This window comes from Cervus elaphus, chromosome 14 (assembly GCF_910594005.1).
Source record: "Cervus elaphus chromosome 14, mCerEla1.1, whole genome shotgun sequence".
Classification (NCBI taxonomy): Eukaryota; Metazoa; Chordata; class Mammalia; order Artiodactyla; family Cervidae; genus Cervus; species Cervus elaphus.
Window position 1 is genome coordinate 54,014,265 of NC_057828.1, and position 19,260 is coordinate 54,033,524.

The 19,260-nt window shown below is 44.2% G+C and overlaps 1 protein-coding gene across 4 annotated transcripts in view; it reads right to left on the bottom strand.

The window, feature by feature from the left end:
* The window catches only part of FHAD1 (forkhead associated phosphopeptide binding domain 1), a 159,131-nt gene that overhangs the window by 46,235 nt on the left and 93,636 nt on the right, over window positions 1-19,260 (bottom strand). For all 4 annotated transcript variants that reach the window (XM_043924446.1, XM_043924445.1, XM_043924444.1 and 1 more), the window contains 2 exons: window positions 3,559-3,629; window positions 1,828-1,980 (listed from right to left, as the gene is read on the bottom strand). In XM_043924446.1, the coding sequence (XP_043780381.1) occupies window positions 1,828-1,980; window positions 3,559-3,629 (224 nt within the window). The remainder of the gene's footprint in view (window positions 1-1,827; window positions 1,981-3,558; window positions 3,630-19,260) is intronic.

The following is a 19,260-nucleotide window of genomic DNA, read 5'->3' on the forward strand; positions in this document are numbered from 1 at the left end:
ACAGGTGATTTTGGTCAGGTTGTTCTTCCCTTTTAATCTTTTATTTCACAAAAGGCAGAGAAAGAGGCAAAGAGGAGAAGTAGTAGTAGGGCATGAATTAGAGGACGAGATGAAACTGGCAGAGGTCTCTGCCTCTTGGAGAGGTCTGGAGAGTGGGGGCATCTGACAGAGAAGGAGGGTCCCAGCAGGAAGTCACCAAGCTGCTCCTGGTGGAGATGGAGGAAATGGCAGTTCTGGTCCTTTTTGGTGGAAGAAAGGAGGTGCTGGGGGAGAGTTGGGGTTCAGTGGATCTGGTGCCACTGTTTTGAGGTGGGTGGGAGACTCTCTGTGGTGGCTGCACGTGGGAACCACCAGGGAGAGCTTACCAATCCCAGGGCCTGAGCTGCACCCTCACCCCAGCTAGATCAGAAGCTGGGGATGGGCAGAGGGGGAGGTGTGCAAGGCCTTAGCATTTTTTTAATCTCTTGAATGACAGAAGTGCAGCCAAAGTCATGAACCAGGGATCCAGGGTGATGGTGACTGAGGTAGTTAAATTCATGGTGGGTCCCTGAATATCAAAAATGGCCAACTCGGGACTTCCCTGGTGGTCCAGTGGTTAAGAATCCTCCTTGCAATGCAGGGAACATGGGTTCAAACCCTGGTCCGGGAATTAAGATCCCGCATGCTGGGGAGCAACTAAGCCCACAAGTCACAACTACTGGAGCCTGTGCATCACATCTAGAGAGTCCATTTACTGCAACGAAAGATCCTGCAAGATGAAATGAAGAGCCTCCATGCTGCAACTAAGAAGCGACACAGCCAAATATATAAATAAATATTTTTTAAAAAACACGGTGAACTCAAGGACAAGGAGGAGAATTGGTGCATTAACTGCAGTTTCTGGCCTTCTCCTGAGATTCTGATTCAGTGGGGCTGGGGTAGGGCCCAAGAATCCGTATTTTCAACCAGCTTCCAGGTGGTTCTTATCTGCCAGCTTGGGTAAAACCTTCATCTGAGACTCTGTCGCTGAACATGTGTCTGCAGAGCTGTGCCATCCGCACCAGCTGGGAACTTGTTAGAAATGCAGAGTGCCAGGTTCCACCCCAGACGGGCTGAGTCAGAATCTGCCTTTTCACAACATCCCCAGGTGATTCACGGGCACCTCTGAGTTGAGAGGCACTGCTGGTAGCATCGTCTAATTGGTCGTTTTCTAGAAAAGTAAGTAGCAATTTTGGCCATTTTATTCCCTTGATCTGTATAAAGAGAAAGCAAAACACTGAAATAACACTGGCTGGTCTTGCACATACTTAGCAACACTCTGTTGGTCATAAACCAGGACTTGTAGTAATGCCTCAGATCTGTAAAATCAGCTGCAGTGTATAAACCAATGAAGTATTGTTTCTAGAAATTTCAATAACTGTGCCTACTCAAGTTGATCTTGTTCTGAGTTTTAAGACCCAAGCTTCATATTAATTCCTCCAACATTATTCACCCTTTTTATTTATTTTTTTTAAAAAAACATGCCTATTTATTTGACTGCACCGGGTCTTAGTTGCAGCATGTAGGATCTTCGATTTTCATTGTGTCATGTAGGATCTTCAGTTGGGGCTTCCAGGATGTGTCTCCCTGACCAGGGATCGAACCCAGGCCCTCTGCATTGAGAGCGTGGGGTCTTAGCCACTGAACTGCCAGAGAAGTCTCCATTCACCCTCTTAAATTAATTTAGTTCGACAGCATCCATCAAGATTGCTGCTGAAGTTTCTCCTCTAAATGCACGCCCTCAGTTTTTTATGGGAAAGTTCATCTCTCCTTTTCCAGCATGAAAGGGAAGGCCAGGGACCTCCTTACCGCCTTCTCTTCCGTCAGCCACTTGACTCGGGCTTTCAGCTTCTCCTCCTGCTGTAGCCTTTCCTCGCTTAGCTTCTCCTTCTCTGCCAGGTGCTCCCGCAACTTTTCTTGCATCAAAGACTGCTGAGTTTCCTGAGAACTGCTGATCTTGATCTGAAGGGAGAAGAAGGGAGATTTTAGCTGATTAGCCCTGTTCAGGAATAATGCAGGAGTCATTTCCACTACCTTTGCGGGAGGGACAAAAGTTTCCAAAACTTTCTGAAAAATGCAGAAAAACTATGCTTAGCCTAGTAACTAGTAGGGAAGCAGCAGAGCATCATAGGTAAGAGTTCAGACTCTAGATCTAGACAGACTCTCAGCCATAGTTCTTTCTGGATGCTTTTTCATTTAGAACTTACTATGACTATATACCTCTTAGTGTTATCAGGACTAAACGAGACAATGTTGGAGAGCTTTTACCACAGTGCTTAGCACGTAGTAGGTGCTCAGTAAATGGTAGTTAGACTTATTCGTTATTATTTGCTAAGTGTAAGAGAAAAAGCAGTGAGCTAGGGCCAGAAGGCCTGAACTTTTGTCTTGATTCTTCCACCAACTGGGTGACATTGAGATAGTCACCTAGGCCTCCGAACGTCGTTGTCCATATCTGTAAAATAAGGAGAATGGACTAGATCGGGGTTGGCAAACTACTGTCTGCAGGCCAAATCTGGACCACTGTCTATTTTTATAAATAAAGTTTTATTGGAACAGAGCATGCTTGCCACACCCATTCATTTACACAATTGTCTATGGTTGTCTTTGCTCTGTAGTAGCAGAGTCAGATAGGTGTGACAGAGACTATATGTCCTGAAATATTTATAGGCCCTTTACAGAATATTCTGGCCCTTTACAGAAAAATTTGCTTACCCCTGGAATAGATGGTCTTTGTGATTGATGGTTGCGGTGGTCCCACCATTTCACCCTTCCTCTATTCACACCTTTGGTTACGTAACTTGTAGTGCCTGCCCATATCCTGCCCCCTGACACTGAACTCAGTCATGTGACTTGCTCTGGCCAATGGGATGTTGGCAGACATAACACAAGGGCCTGATTTCTCTTCCTGATCTCTGCTTCCTCTGTTAGTGCCATGAGAACATGCTCAGGCCAGCCTGCTAGAGTATCAGAGACACGTGGAACAGGGCACAGATGCTCCAGCTGAGGCCAGCCTAGATCAATCAAGAGCCAGCCAACACCCAGGCATGTGAGTAAGTCCATCCAAGACCAGTGGATTCACCTTGCAACTGGCCCCAGACATGTGAGCAGTGGACAGTAATTGTGGAATACTGATATTGTTTATTATACAGTTTTAACATGACAATAGCTATCAGAGCAATACTATCCCTAAGGATTATTTTGCCTCTAAAATGTTGACATTATGTAACTTTTGGTACGTCTGCTCTCTGTACTGTGGTACTTCTTCCACTGCATTTAATAAATACAATTTTTAAGATCTAAAATGTCAAATTTTAAGATCTAAAATTGTCTGGGTTTGGACAGAGGAAAACAAGTCTCCTTGCCCTCCTGGGAGATCTCAGCCACCCCATCTGAATCATTTGGAGTGCAAATGGAGATATCATATCACCTTTTGGAGGATGTGCGCTGACTACCTAATAGAGGAACAACAGAGTTAAGATGCTCAGTGCCATGAAAATTTCAATGAGGAGCTGAAATGAACTTTTGGAGCTCAAAGATTACCTGAAGTTCCTGGGTCCGGCTTGTAATTTTTTTATAATGTTCCAGAAGGTATTTCAGATACAAAGACAATCCTTAAAAAGAGAAGCAAGAAGAAGGTAAATGTCAAGTCAATTCACCTTCTTTGTTTTCTGAATAATGTCTTCACAGGGCTTGCCGACAGAAGGATGAGGGCAATGCTACTCTCTCATCAAGATAACACAAGTTGCCATCCATCTTGTGTTTTTTTAAATGGTTGATCAGCTTCAGTTGGGCTCAAATCCAACTTTCTTTTTGGAGGTGGACAACAAAAACCAGCCACAGAACTCTTGTTGACTAAGTGTCCACTGTGTACAAAACTGTGAGCTGAGCTAGGGGGATGATATGAAGCCATTCCTCAAGGGACTTAGGTTCAATCTGAGAGAACAGGTCTAAGTGCCTGACAGGAAACAGGCAGTGACCTTGGGTTGTGTGGAAGTGACCGCGGAAGGAGTGGGGAAGTGTGAGGGTCCCAGAGGAGGAGCAATCATTTACCCAGAGTGATTACTGCTCAGCTGAGGATCCACTGGGCGTGGGCACTGCCATGTATTCAGAGTTGGAGGGGAGGACATTTCAGAATGGAAGATGGGGATGAATGGTGCCCCACAAGAATAAAAGGATATTAGCATGTAGTTTCTTAACGACATCACAGTGAGTTGACGGTGACATTCAGAGGAACTAGATTACAGGCTGATGGGTAGACTAATCTGTGGTCTGGTACAGAAACGGAGAGGTTTTTCATTCTGCGTGTCAAGGTTTTATTATGTTCTGGGTATGAAGAACATTTGATAGATATTTTTTAACTATGGGGTTTATTTTTCCAAATATGGGTTGATCGAGCAGTCAGTTGGTTGGGGATGCCCTTAAATGAAAGTTTACGTTTTCCCAGTGTGAACCTTAAAAGGTCAGAGAAGTACGTTCATTTATTAAATTCTCTGTTGGGAGAACAAAGCTTCTCGTCCGACATTTTATTTGTTTTTGATTTTTCAAAAGGTCTTGATCAGTGGTTGTGCCTTGGCTAGAATTTGTGGGACTTTGGTTGCTATACAGTTATTTACATATACGGCATTTACAAAATCTGAAGCATCATAAATAAAGTTATTTAATCATAAAAAAATTGATGCCCCCCCCCACACCCAAAGATTTCCAGGTCCTAATCCTGAGAGCCCATGGGCATTACCTGACAGGGCAGATAAAGCTTTGCGGATTTGAGGAAGTTGAGGATCTTGAGATGGGGGACTTATCCTGGATTGTCTGTGTGGGTCCAATATAGGCACAGGGGTTCTTGCAAGAAGTGGACAGAGGGAATTTGACTACAGACAGAGGAGAAGGTGACATGACAGAAGCAGAGAGAGAGCTGAAGATACTCCCTTGCTGGCTTTGGAGATAGAGGAAGGGGCCATGAGCCATGGAATGCAAGGGATAAAGGAGTAAAGACTGGAAAAGGTGAGGAATCAGATTTTTTTCCTACACCCTCTGGAAGAGACTGGCCCCTTGACTTTAGCTTAGTGAAACTAATTTTGGACTTTAGGCCCCAAAGCTGTAAAAGAATAAATATAAGTTGTGTTAATATAAGCCACAGAGCTTGTGATAATTTGTTGTGACAGCCACGTGTGCATGCATGCTAAGTCGCTTCAGTTGTGTCCAACTCTGCAACCCAATGGACCATAGCCTGCCAGATCCTCTGTCCATGGGATTCTCCAGGTAAGAATACTGGAGTGGGTTGCCATGCCCTCCTCCAGGGGATCTTCTCGACCCAGGGATCGGACCTGTCTCTCTTTTATCTCCTGCACTGGCAGGTAGGCACTAGTGCCACCTGGGAAGCCCATGACAGCCACAGGAAACTAATATCGGGGGTGAAGGGAGGAGGCAGGGTGAGGGGTGGGGAATGCAGAGGATGTTCTGGAAGAGGGTCAAGGTTAGTTGGGGTGGAATGGATGATGGGGAGGGGAGGAGTAGAGGGAAGAGTTGGGATGGAGGCTGAGGTCAGTTTGTGGCCAGCCTAGGACAGTAGCCTAAAGACTGTAAACCTGACTTAAATTCATGAGTGTGGCTTGTGTGCCCAGCTCTCTGCTAAGCAATCAGTGATCACCCCACTGTATCGTCTGACCATTGATTGCCCCACTTTACAGATTAGGCAGGGGGGCTCTGAGACATTTGGCTGCTGGATGCTGGCAAACAACCTAACCAGGGCTTGGCCTCACGGCAGTCAGAATCCAGGATCTGAGTCACTGCTATTTCATCTGCTGATGGGGCAGCGAATTGGCTTAATGAACTGTATTTTTTTTTTCCAGAAAAATAACAGATGAATTAGAGAGGAAGGAGCCAGTAGATTTTCTTAACTATAGCACTACTGACAAATTAAAAGATACTTGCTCCTTGGAAGAAAAGCTATGACCAACCTACACAGCGTATTAAAAAGCAGAGACATCACTTTGCTGAGCAGGTCCATATACTCAAAGCTATGGTTTTTCCAGTAGTCATGTATGGATGTGAGAGCTGGACCATACAGAAGGCTGAGTACTGAAGAACTGATGCTTTCCAACTGTGGTGCTGAAGAAGACTCTTGAAAGTACCATGGATTGTAAGGAGATTAAACCAGTCAATCTTAAAGGAAATCAACCCTGAATATTTATTGGAAGGACTGATGCTGAAGCTGAAGCTCCAAGACTTTGGCCACCTGATGCAAGGAGTTGACTCATTTGAAAAGACTGAGGGCAGGAGGAGAAGGGGGTGACAGAGGATGAGACAACTGGATGGCATCATCACTCAATGGACATGAATTTGAGCAAACTCAGGGAGCCAGCGAAGGACAGAGAAGCCTGGTATGCTGCAGATCATGTGGTCGCAAAGAGTAGGACATGACTTAAGTGACTGAGCAACAGCTGACATGTTGGGCCGGACAATCCTCTGTTGGGGGGCTGTCCTGGGCGCTGTAAGAATCTTGAGCAGCATCCTGGCCTCTAGCCTCTGGCTTCCAGGAGCATCCCTCACCCCAGTTGTGATGATCAAAGATGAGAAGGTTTTGAGAAAGAGAACTGGCAGGGGCTGGGGTGGGTAGGACAGAGAGAACAGAGCTGGGGGAGGAAGGTGGGCCTTCAAAGACAGAGTCAGAGGTGAGGACAGAGGGTGTAATGCACTTTAAGGTGGGACAGGAGTATGAGCTGTAGAAAAGGAGTTAAAGAAGCAGTGATCCTGAAGATGCTCCAGCTTGAAGGGCATGTTTGATGACAAAGGAGCGAGATGCAGAGAAAGGCTGGAGATGCTGAAGGAGGAGGTCGTGATCCAAGACTTTGCACACAGGATGGCCTGGGAGGGAGAGAGAAGGGGAGAGGCAGGGAGGGAGGAAGTACGCCTGGAAGAGAACACAGTAGGGGAAGACAGAGGGAAGGGGAGGAAAGATGAATGCGGAGGGAGATGGAGGGGAGCTGAACAGGTTCTTATCTGGGCCCTTGACCTGCGACAAGGCCACCTCTGAGAATTTCCAGCTTGGAAGAGTGAGAATAACAGTATAATAATAGCTAGTGTCAGTATTAAGCGCTTGCTGTGTGCCAGGGACCATGCCAGGACTTTGACACGTGATATTTTCTAATCATTACAAACAACCCAACAAGGAAATTTGCTTGCATTTCTAGGCGCAACACAGACACTCAGCCAGGTTAAGCTGTGGAGCTGGTGAGTGGTAGGATCAGAATTCAGACTTAGGTCTGTTGCTGTCTCTCTCTTTTTAAAAAAAATTATTTATTTTTAATTGTCATTCTCTTTTAAGAGAGACTAGAGGCTGGAGAGTGAAGGGCTGAGATGGCTGATGTGAAGGGTGTGTGATAAGAAGGATACCAAGGTGGCAGAGATGGGTGAGGCTTGCTCGGGCTGTAGAAGAGGGGTTTTCCTCTTTGGGAAGAAGCAATTCTTTGTTATATTTCTGGTTACAGAAGTTAGGGAGGACAGAGGAGCCAGCCTGATGTGCTGCTGTCTGTGGGGTTGCAAAGAGTCAGACATGACTTAGCAACTGAACAACAATAGCACAAAAGTTACACTTGCCTATTACACAAATCTAAATAGGACTGAAACCCATAAAGTGAAAATTGGGCCCCCACCCCCACCACTGTATCCTCAGTGGCCTGAACACAGTAGGTCTGCAATAAATAGCTGTTAAAAGATTGAGTGAAAGTCAAGGCTCATGCAGTCCCATCATACTGGGATAAGACTTTCAACACTTTTGTTTTTTTCTCCAAATTTCTCTTGTGGTCAGATAATGACACTTGAAAAAAAAAAGGGTGGAGGGGGGAAAGAACACTATGTATATTCTATGACAATCTGCTCTTTTTTTTTCACTTAAAAATACTGCTTATCTTGGATATCTAAGGAAGAGTGATTTTCTGTGTATTGAGAGAAGTCTTTGTAACAAAGTCTTACAGAAATAGACACAATCAACTGAGCTTGCAAAGAAAAATGTAAAAAGTCCTTTCTTTCCCTTATCAAAAGAAGCTGAGAAACCACTAGGGAATGAAATTGAAGATCCTCCTTAATGTTTCCTATCTTCCCAACGGACTTAGTGTTTCCTGTCTTCCCAGTGGGACCAGGCAGCAAATCCTTCACCAATCAGATTTTTTTTTTAGATCATGGACTTTTAAAAAATTAAGGTAGGGTTGATGTACAGTATTATATGTTTCAGGTATACAACATAGTGGTTCACAACTTTTAAAGATTATATTCCATTTACAGTTATTATAAAAATGTTGGCTATATTCTCTGTGTTGTACAATGTATCCTTGTGGTTTATATTTTATACATAGTAGTTTATACCTTTTAATCCTCTATCCCTGTCTTTTCCTCCCCCTTCTCTCTCCCCACTGGTAACTACTAGTTTGTTCTCTGTATCTCTGAGTCTGTTTCTTCTTTATTACAGTCACTAGTTTTATTTTTTAGATTCCACATATAAGTGACATTATACAGTATTTGTCTTTTTCTATCTGACTTATTTCGCTAAGCATAATACCCTCCAAGTCCATCCATGTTGTTGCAAATGGTAAAATTTCATTCTTTTTCATGGCTGAGTAGTAATCCATTGTGTATGTGTATGTATGTGTGTATATATACACATATATACATACCACATCTTTTTTTTTCCCTTTGGCTATGCCATGCAGCTTGTAGGATCTTAGTTCCCTGACCAGGGATTGAACCCAGGACACAGCAGTGAAAGCACAGAGTCCTATCCACTGGGCTGCCAGGGAACTCCTTACTACATCTTCTTTATCCATGGGAACTTATGTTGCTTCCATATCTTGGCTACTGTAAATAACGCTGCTATGAACATTGGGGTCATGTAGCTTTTCAGATTAGTGTTTTTATTTTGAGGGGATAAATATCCAGGAGTAGAATTGCTGGATCCTATGATAGTTTTCGGAGAAGGCAATGGCACCCCACTCCAGTACTCTTGCCTGGAAAATCCCATGGACAGAGGAGCCTGGTAGGCTGCAGTCCATGATAGTTTTATTTTTAGTTTTCTGAGAAACCTTCAAACTGTTTTCCATTAGTGGCCACACCAATTTACACTCCCGCCAACAGTGTGCGATGGTTTCCTTTTCTCCACATCCTTGCCAACATCCGTCATTTGTTTTCTTTTTGATGATGGGTATTCTGACAGGTGTGAGGTAATATCTAACCAATCAGATCTTTAGTAGTGATCCCACCTTCTGGGCTGCTCATGACATCACCCAACAATACTTCAGGTGGTTTCCCTCTACATTACTCAACCTGGATTTCCCTGAGGGACTTACTCCAAGATTTTACAAACTGAGCTTGTTATTACATGCATTTTATCTCCTATGACAATATTTTAAAAGGTAGGTAGTATGGTGGTTAAGAGCAGGGGCTTTGAGGTCGGAGGGACCTGGGTGGAGTGCCAGCTTTACCACTTGGCAGCTGGCACACACACCCATTGCCATGACTCTCGGAAGGAGGCCCGGGAAGAGGACAGAGGGCTCACAGCTAAGAAAACCTGACTTGCTGTCAGATATAGATGGGGCAGGGGTTACAGGCAGAGTCACCTTGGTGTGAGTAAATCAAGCACTACCTGGGCACATACCCATCTGACTGCCACCCACATTTAGTTCACTTCACATCAACAGTGATGCTGATGGCAGCCACCACTGACTAAGGCTCATGCGTGCGTCTGTGGTTTGGGTACCACATCATTCAGTCCTCACAACTACTGGGTGAGACCTGTCCCCCATTTTATAACCAGTAAACAGAGGCACACAGAAGCCCAGCAACTTGCCCACACAACTAAGCAGTGAACACTTGAGAGTCAAACCTTGGCAGCTGGTCTCCAAAGCCCGAACCCAGAATCTTTACTATAATGCAAACCTGGGGGAAGGCCAGCAGTGTGCTCAGGCAGGCATCATCCCTGATCATCCCAGGGGATGAAACTCTCAACTTTGTCTCCACTCAAGTTAATGACAGAACCTGTCCTCTAGGAACTGGGTATGTAGCTGGTACCTCTCTGGATCTTTAGAGGTCATGTGGGGTCACAGAAAAAAAAACCACAGCCATTAGAATCACAATGACCTCAGTTTGGGTCCTGACCCTGCCATGTACCAGCTGTGTGACTGAGCACGTTTCTTAATGTTATTGGTACTCAGTTTCCTGGCCTGAAAAATAAAGACAACAATAGTACTTAGCTCATTGGGTTGTTGGAAGATAACAGTACGAGGTACATGTAAAACAACTAACACAGTGACAAGTACCCAGGAGGAGTGAAACAAACCATGGTTCCTATCCTTTTTGTTAAGGAACTGTAAACACAGAAGGCTCTTAGGAGTGTTTGTGGTTGGTGATGAATGACTGAAGATCCCCTTCTGGCCTCAGTACCTCAAATCACCTTATCACAGTGAAATACTCATAAAAGGTTTTGAGCCAGTTTCTGCATTTTTAAAATGAGGATTTTACATGCTTTACTGAGTTGGACATGCTTTACTGAGTTGTTGTGAAGATGAATTGAGGTTAGGTATGGAAAATACCTACAACAGCATCTAGAATGCAAGGGCTCAATAATGAATGATGGCCACCATTGTCACCATCACCATCCTCACCATCTTCTACTCATTATTCTCACCGCCATGACCATCACAGTCATCACCACCATCACCTTCACCTTCATCATTGTTGCCATCATCACCATCACCCTCATTATACTTACCATTATCACCTGAACCATCAACATCACCCCTGTGTAGATGGCTCTAGGAACTAAGGACAAGTAGTATCTAATCCAGAGAATATAAGGAATACTCTAGCTCATCTGGTTCTTTTCAACATTTGATGCTTTGAGAGAATATTGTTAGGGCTGGAAGACAAAAAGCCTTTTACCATTAGCTTCCTCTTCTACTGAATGAATGAAGAATGGGCCATAGTCACTGGCCTCTCTGATATTACCCTTCAACCTTCTTTGATTTCTTAGAACCAAGTACGAACAGTTGTAATCAGAGAACACAGTCTGTGTCTCCCCAACAAGTGTTCCATAGAACATCATTCCAAGCATTGTTAGTTCGGCGTAAGGGCAGCAAGACAGAGAAATGTATTTTGGGAACACCGCATTCTCATCCCATCCTGATAGATCCATAGTGTGCATCAGTACAGGAGGGGTTCTGCAGAGACCTGTTTGATATTGCTCAACTCTCCTGACTCTGTGACCTCCAGAGAAAAAGACAGGGGGCCTGAGAAATGTTGCCTGACTAGAGTCTTTCTCAAGCTTTCTGATGGCTTAACTTTGCAACCCATGTTTCTTTATGGTAATGCAGTCAGTCATGTCCAACTCTTTGTGACCCCATAGATTGTAGCCTGCCAGTCTCCTCTGTCCAGTGAATTCTTCCGGCGGGAATACTGGAGCAGACTGCATTTCTTCCTTCAGGGAGAATCTTCCTGACCCAGGGATCAAACCCACATCTCCCACATTGCAAGCAGATTCTTTATCATCTGAACCACCAGGGAAGCCCTTTCACTTTCATGATGAGATTTAGAGACAGAAGCTATAATGACTCCTGCGAGTGGGGAGGGGACAGTGCATGCCTTGCTTGGTCCACTGTCACTAGGTTAGAGATCATGGTCTTTCCCCGTTTTAGTTCCATTTTGAAGAGCAGCTAGAACTGTGGGCCACGTCTCACCTGGTTTTACATACATTAAGACTCTGCCATGATTACAGGAATAGTAATACTGGGGTTGCAGAGGTGCTGGGTTGTTGGGAGGAATCCAGTCCCTGCCTCTTCTCTATGTGGTCTGTGAAGGGCAGACATTTACAGAGAAGTTAATCTTGATTTTCTTTTCAAAAATGTTTAAAAGAAATTTATACCCCCTTCCGGATTGCCTTAGAGATATCCTGGCTGGGGCTGTCTAATCACTGGAGTTGAATATCACTCCCCTATTCTCATTCATTCATGTAAGAAATGTCAAATTCATGCAGCCTCCCTGGGGGGTGGTTTGGCAAGAAGGATCCACAATCTTCAAAATGTTGGAGTCCCCCAGGTGTGGCCCTGGGTTCTCCCTTCTCATTTGATATTTTCTTCCTCAGTGATACCATTCATACCCATGGCTTTAATCACCATCCATTCCACACAGTGACCAAGCACCCACCATATGACATGTGTTCTTCTGGGTTCTGGGGCCACACCACTGACATTCATTTCCAGGCTAGATATCCAGGGTGACAGCTGCATCCTTGGCAGCTCATCTTGGATGTCTCCAGGCAACTCTCACTATCTTCCCCCTCAAATCTGGTCCTCAAGTCGCATTCCTTACTGTGGAGTTTAGTGAAGGAACCACATCTGTACTTGTACACAAGCCAGAAGTGTGGAGATCTGCAACCCCCCTTATCTCTGTGGTTTCTCCTGTTGTTGTTGTTGTTTAGTCACTCAGTTGTGTCCAATTCTTTTGTAGCCCTGTGGACTATAGTCCACCAGGCTCCTCTGTCCACGGGATTTCCCAGGCAAGAATACTGGAGTGGGTTGCCATTTCCTTCTCCAGGGGTTCTTTCCAGCCCAGGGATTGAACCCAGGTCTCTTGCATTGGCAGGTGGATTCTTTACCACTGAGCCACCAGGGAAGCCCCTTCCTCTTTTCTAACCATGTGTAATTCCATCTAATTCCATTAGTTTCTTAAATGCCCCTGGAATCTTTTCTCTTTCTCCATCCCCTTCTCTGCCATAGCAAGGGCCACCATCGTGTCTTATGACAGCCTTCTAGCTGCACTCCAGGGTTCTGTGCTGGCCACGTTCCTGGACAGTTTCCATTCATAGCTGAGATGACTGTGTCCAAATGCAAGCCAGTTCCATCAGTTCCTTACTTAAAACCTTTTATGGACTTCTCTCTGCTCCCAGGCCAAAGCAGAGCTTCCTACCAGGGACCTGAAAGCCCCTGGGCCCCCCATGGTACAGCCTCCACTGATCTCCCTCATTGGTCCTTCCCTGCCCCACTCCTGCCTCCATTTTTTAGCCCTTGCGTGTGTTCTCCTTGTTTCCTGTGACACCACCATGCTGCTATCTTCACCCAGAATGTCCCCGCCATCCCCTGTTTGGCAAATAACTCCCATGCATCCTGCAGAGGCCCTGCCCTCCCTGTCCAGGTCAGAGCCCTGCACTTCTCCTTCAAAGCAATTGTCCCCATTAAAGTTTTACACGTGAGTGATTTTTTGGTAACTGCCCATCCTAGCCTATCACAAGATGTGCTCATCTTCTCCTGCAAGAACTCCAACATTAAAACTCACTGCTGAATAACCATCGACAGGAGAATGTTGGATCCCACCGAAAAAAGATACCTCACATCCAAGTGCAAAGGAGAAGCCCAGCAAGATGGTAGGAGGGGTGAAATCGTGTTTGGAATCAAACCCCATACCTTCCAGAGACGCTTGGAGGGCTCAAACACAACCTTGCGTGCACCAGGAGACCCCATAGAGACTGAGCCAGACCTGCCTTTGAGTGTTTGAGTGTCTCCTGCAGGGGTACGGGTCAGCAGTGGCCTGCCGCAGGGGTTGGGGCTCTGGGTGCAGCAGACCTGGGTATGTTGTAAGCCCTCTTGGAGGAGGTCGCTATTAACCCCACCATAGCACCGCCAGACTTATACAGGACTGGGGAAACAGACTCTTGGAGGGCACAAACAAAATCTTGTGCGCACCAGGACTCAGGAGAAAGGAGCTGTGACTCCATAAGAGACTGACCTAGACTTGCCCGTGAGTGTCCAGGAGTCTCCGGCAGAGGCATAGGTTGGTGGTGACCTGTGGTAGGGTTGGGGGCATTGAGTGCAGCAGTGCATGCATGGGACCTTGCAAGAAAGTAACCATTATCTTCATTACCTCCACCATAGTTTGACACAGGTCAAACAACAGGGAGGGGACACAGCCCCACCCATCAAGAGAAAATTGGATTAAAGATTTACTGAGCATGGCCCCGCCCATCAGAACAAGACCCAGTTTCCCCCTCAGTTTGTCTCTCCCATCAGGAAGCTTCCATAAACCTCTTATCCTTATCCATCAGAGGGCAGATAGAATGAAAATCACAATCATAAAAAATAATCAAACTGATCATATGGACCACAGCCTTGTCTAACTCAGTGAAACTATGAGCCATGCCGTGTAGGGCCACCCAAGACAGACAGGTCATGGTGGAGAGTTCTGACAAAACATGGTCCACTGGAGAAGGGAATGGCAGACCACTTCAGTATTCTTGCCTTGAGAACCCCATGAACAGTATGAAAAGGCAAAACGATAGGATACTGAAAGATGAACTCACCAGGTCGATAGGTGCCCAATATGCTACTGGAGAAGAGTGGAGAAACAACTCCAGAAAGAATGAAGAGATGGAGCCAAAGCAAAAACAACACCCAGTTGTGGATGTGACTGGTGATGGAAGTCAAGTCTGACGCTGTAAAGAACAATATTGCATAGAAACCTGGAATGTTAGGTCCATGAATCAAGGTAAATTAGAAGTGGTCAAACAGGAGATGGCAAGAGTGAACACCGACATTTTAGGAATCAGTGAACTAAAATGGACCGGAATGGGTGAATTTAACTCGGATGACTATTATATCTATGACTGTGGGGAAGAATCCCTTAGAATAAATGGAGTAACCCTTGTAGTCAACAAAAGAGTCCGAAATGCAATTCTTGGGTGCAATCTCAAAAACGACAGAATGATCTCTATTCATTTCCAAGGCAAACCATTCACTATCACAGTAATCCAAGTCTATGCCCTGACCAGTAATGGTGAAGAAGCTGAAACTGAATGGGTTCTATGAAGACCTACAAGACCTTCTAGAACTAACACCCAAAAAAAGATGTCCTATTCATTATAGGGGACTGGAATGCAAAAGTAGGAAGTCAAGAGATACCTGGAGTAACAGGCAAATTTGGCCTTGGAGTACAAAATGAAGCAGGGTAAAGGCTAACAGAATTTTGCCAAGAGAACACACTGGTCATAGCAAACACCCTCTTCTAACAACACAAGAGAAGACTTTACACATGAAAATCACCAGATGATCAATACTGAAATCAGATTGATTATATCCTTTGCAGCCAAAGATGAAGAAACTCTATAAAGTCAGCAAAAACAAGACTGGGAGCTGACTGTGGCTCAGATCATGAAATCCTTGTTGCCAAATTCAGACTTAAATTGAAGAAAGTAGGGAAAACCACTAGACCATTCAGGTATGACCTAAAGCAAATCCCTTACGATTATACAGTGGAAGTGAAAAATAGATTCAAGGGATTAGATCTGATAGACAGAGTGCCTGAAGAACTATGGACAGAGGTTCATGACATTGTACAGGAGGCAGGGATCAAGACCATCCTCAAGAAAAAGAAATGCAGAAAGGCAAAATGGTTGCATGAGGAGGGCTTACAAACAGTTGAGAAAAGAAGAGGAGTGAAAGGCAAATGAAAAAAGGAAAGATATACCCATTTGAATGCAAAGTTCCAAAGAATAGCACAGAGAGATAAGAAGGCCTTCCTCAGTGATCAATGCAAAGAAATAGAGGAAAACAATAGAATGGGAAAGACTAGAGATCTTATCAAGAAAATTAGAGATACTAAGGGAATATTTCATGCAAAGATGGGGACAATAAAGGATAGAAATGGTATGGACCTAACAGAAGCAAAAGATATTAAGAAGAGGTGGCAAGAATACACAGAAGAACTATACAAAAAAGATCTTTATGATTCAGAAAATCATGATGGTGTGATCACTGGACTAGAGCCAGACATCCTGGAAAATGAAGTCAATTGGGCCTTAGGAGGCATCACTATGAAGAAAGCTAATGGAGGTGATGGAATTCCAGTGGAGCTATTTCAAATCCTAAAAGATGATGCTGTGAAAGTGTCGCACTCAACATGCCAGCAAATTTGGAAAACTCGGCAGTGGCCACAGGACTGGAAAAGGTCAGTTTTCAATCCAACCCCAAAGAAGGGCAGTGCCAAAGAATGTTCAAACTGTGGCACAATTGCACTCATCTCACACGCTAGCTAAGTAATGCTCAAAATTCTCCAAGCTAGGCTTCAACAGTACGTGAACCATAACCTTCCAGATATTCAAGCTGGATTTAGAAAAGGCAGAGGAGTCAGAGATCAAATTGCCAACATCCACTGGATCATCGAAAAAGCGAGAGAGTTCCAGAAACACATCTACTTCTGCTTTATTGACTACACCAAAGCCTTTGACACTGTGTGGATCACAACAAACTGTGGAAAATTCTTCAAGAGATGGGAGTATCAGGCCACCTTACCTGCCTTCTGAGAAATCTGTATGGAGGTCAAGAAGCAACCGTTAGAACTGTATATGGAACAACAGACTGGTTCCAAATCAGGAAAGGAGTTAAGGCTGTATACTGTCACTCTACTTATTTAACTTATACGCAGAGTACATCGTGTGAAATGCCAGGCTGTATGAAGCTCAAGCTGGAATCAAGATTGCTGGGAGAAATATCAATAACCTCATATATGCAGATGACACCATCCTATGGCAGAAAGCGAAGAGGAACTACAGGGCCTCTTGATGAAAGTGAAAGAGGAGAGTGAAAAAGCTGGCTTAAAACTCAACATTCAGAAAACTAAGACCATGGCATCTTGTCCCATCACTTCATGGCAAATAGATGGGGAAACAATGGAAACAGTGACAAACTTTATTTTTTTGGGCTCCAAAATCACTGCGGATGATGACTGCAACCATGAAATTAAAAGATGTTTGCTCCTTGGAACAAAAGCTATGACGAACCTGGATAGCATATTCAAAAGCAGAGACATGACTTTGCCAACCAAACGTCAAAACTATGGTTTTTCCAGTAGTCATGTATGGATGTAAGAGTTGGACCATAAAGAAAGCTGAGTGCCAAAGAATTGATGCTTTTCAACTGTGGTGTTGGAGAAGACTCTTGCAAGTCCCTTGGACTGCAAGGAGATCCAACCAACTGATTCCCTATCAGTTGGATAGTTGGATAGGGATCCAACTGATTTGGAAATCAATCTTGAATATTCATTGGAAGGACTGATGCTGAAGCTGAAGCTCCAATACTTTGACCACCTGATGCAAAGAACTGACTCATTTGAGAAGACCCTGATGCTGGGAAAGATTGAAGGTGGGAGGAGAAGTGGACGGCAGAGGATGAAATGGTTGGATGGCATCACCGACTGAATGGACATGAGTTTGAGTAAGCTCTGGGAGTTGGTGATGGACAGGGAAGCCTGGCATGCTGCAGTCCATGATGTTGCAAAGAGTTGGATAGGACTGAATGACTGAATTGAAGATCCTATCCTTTCCTGAGACCATAAAATCTACAAGGGCTGGGATAGAGCCTGTTGTCTCAGCAATATTTTATTATGAAAGAGTTCAAATTCACAGTAAAGAAGGAGGAGTTTTATAGCCAAGATCTAGATTCTACCTGTTTTTGATCCCATTTTATCTCTGCCTGGTATGGTGCCTGGTATCTAGTAGACCTACAATAAATCTTTGCTGAGTGAAAGTGGTTCATATCTTTCCACATCTCAGATGATAAAATAAGGTTAACAATATTTATGTCAGCATCATTTCTATATGTGAAAAATTGGAAACAACTTAAATGCCCAAGATAGAGGATTGGCTAAATAAATTATGGTACATCCTACATAGTGGGATTCCTTATCATCAGTGACAGTGATGATGTGTGTATTGACATGGAAGGGTGTTCCTGATGTACTGTGAGGAACAAAACTAAAGAAAACTGGGTATGACATTATTTTTTTGTAAAGTTAATAAATCAATTAACATTTACAGGTAGAATCTATTCTATGATAGGTACTATTTTTAAATACTTTAGATATATTAATGCATTTTAATCCTCACAAGAATCCTATGGAGTGAGTACACCCTATTATCCCGATTTTACAGATAAGGAAACTGAGGCACAGAGAGGGGAATAACTTGCCTAGACTCACACAGCTCTTTCCATGGGAAAATGCCTTGGAAGTTACACAAAGAATGTGAGTGTTGACAATATCAAATACTGTCAAGGATGTGAGGCAACAGGAACTCTCACTCATTGTTGGTGGGAATGCAAAATACAGTCATTTGGAAGAGAGCTTTGTGCTTTCATTAAAAACTAAACGTATGCTAACCACACTGATCCAGCAACTACGCCCTTGGTATTTACTCAAAGGAGCTGAAAACACGCCCACACACAAACCTGCACGTGGACGTTTATGGCAGCTTTATTCATAATTGTCCAAACTTGGAAACAACCAGGATGTCCTTCAGTTGGTGAGTGGATAATGGAACACTGCTCAGTGCTTAGTCACTCAGCCAGCCTCTTGGACTGCAGCCTGCCAGGCTCCTCTGTCTATGGAATTTTCCAGGTAAGAATATTGCAGTGGAGTGGGTTGCCATTTCCTACTCCAGGGGATCTTCCTGACCCTAGGATCAAACCCTTGTTTCCTGCGTCTCCTGCATTGGCAGGAGGGTTCTTTACCACTGCGCTACTTAGGAAGCAATGGAATATTATTTGGCACTAAAAAAAGAGCTGTCAAGCCATGAAAAAACTTAGAGGAAACTTAAATGCATATTATTAAGTAAAAGAAACTAATCTGAAAAGTTGTATGATTCCAACTGTATGATATTTTAGAAAAGGCAAAAAACCATCGTGACAGTAAAAAAGATCTGTGGTTGCCAGAGACTGGGGGTTGGGGAGGAAGCACAGAGGATTTTCAGGGCAATGAGACTATTCCGTATGATATTATAATGGTAGCTACATGTTATCACACATTTGTCCAAGCCCAAATCCATAGAATGTACAACAAGAGTAAACACTGCAGATCAACTACACTCCAGTAAAATTAAAATTAAAAAGAGTGAACCCCAAAGTAAACCTGATAGCTTCCCTGATAGCCCAGTTAATAAAGAATTCACCTGCAACACAGAGACCCTGGTTCGATTCCTGGGTGGGGAAGATCCATTGGAGAAGGAATAGGCTACCCACTCCAGTATTCTTGGGTTTCCCTTGTGGCTCAGCTGGTAAAGAATCCCCCTGAATGTGGGAGACCTAGGTTCAATCCCTGAGTTGGGAAGATCCCCTGGAGAAGGGAAAGGCTACCCACTCCAGTATGCTGGCCTGAAAAATTCCATGGACTGTATAGTCCATGGGGTCACAAAGAGTCAGACATGACTGAGCAACT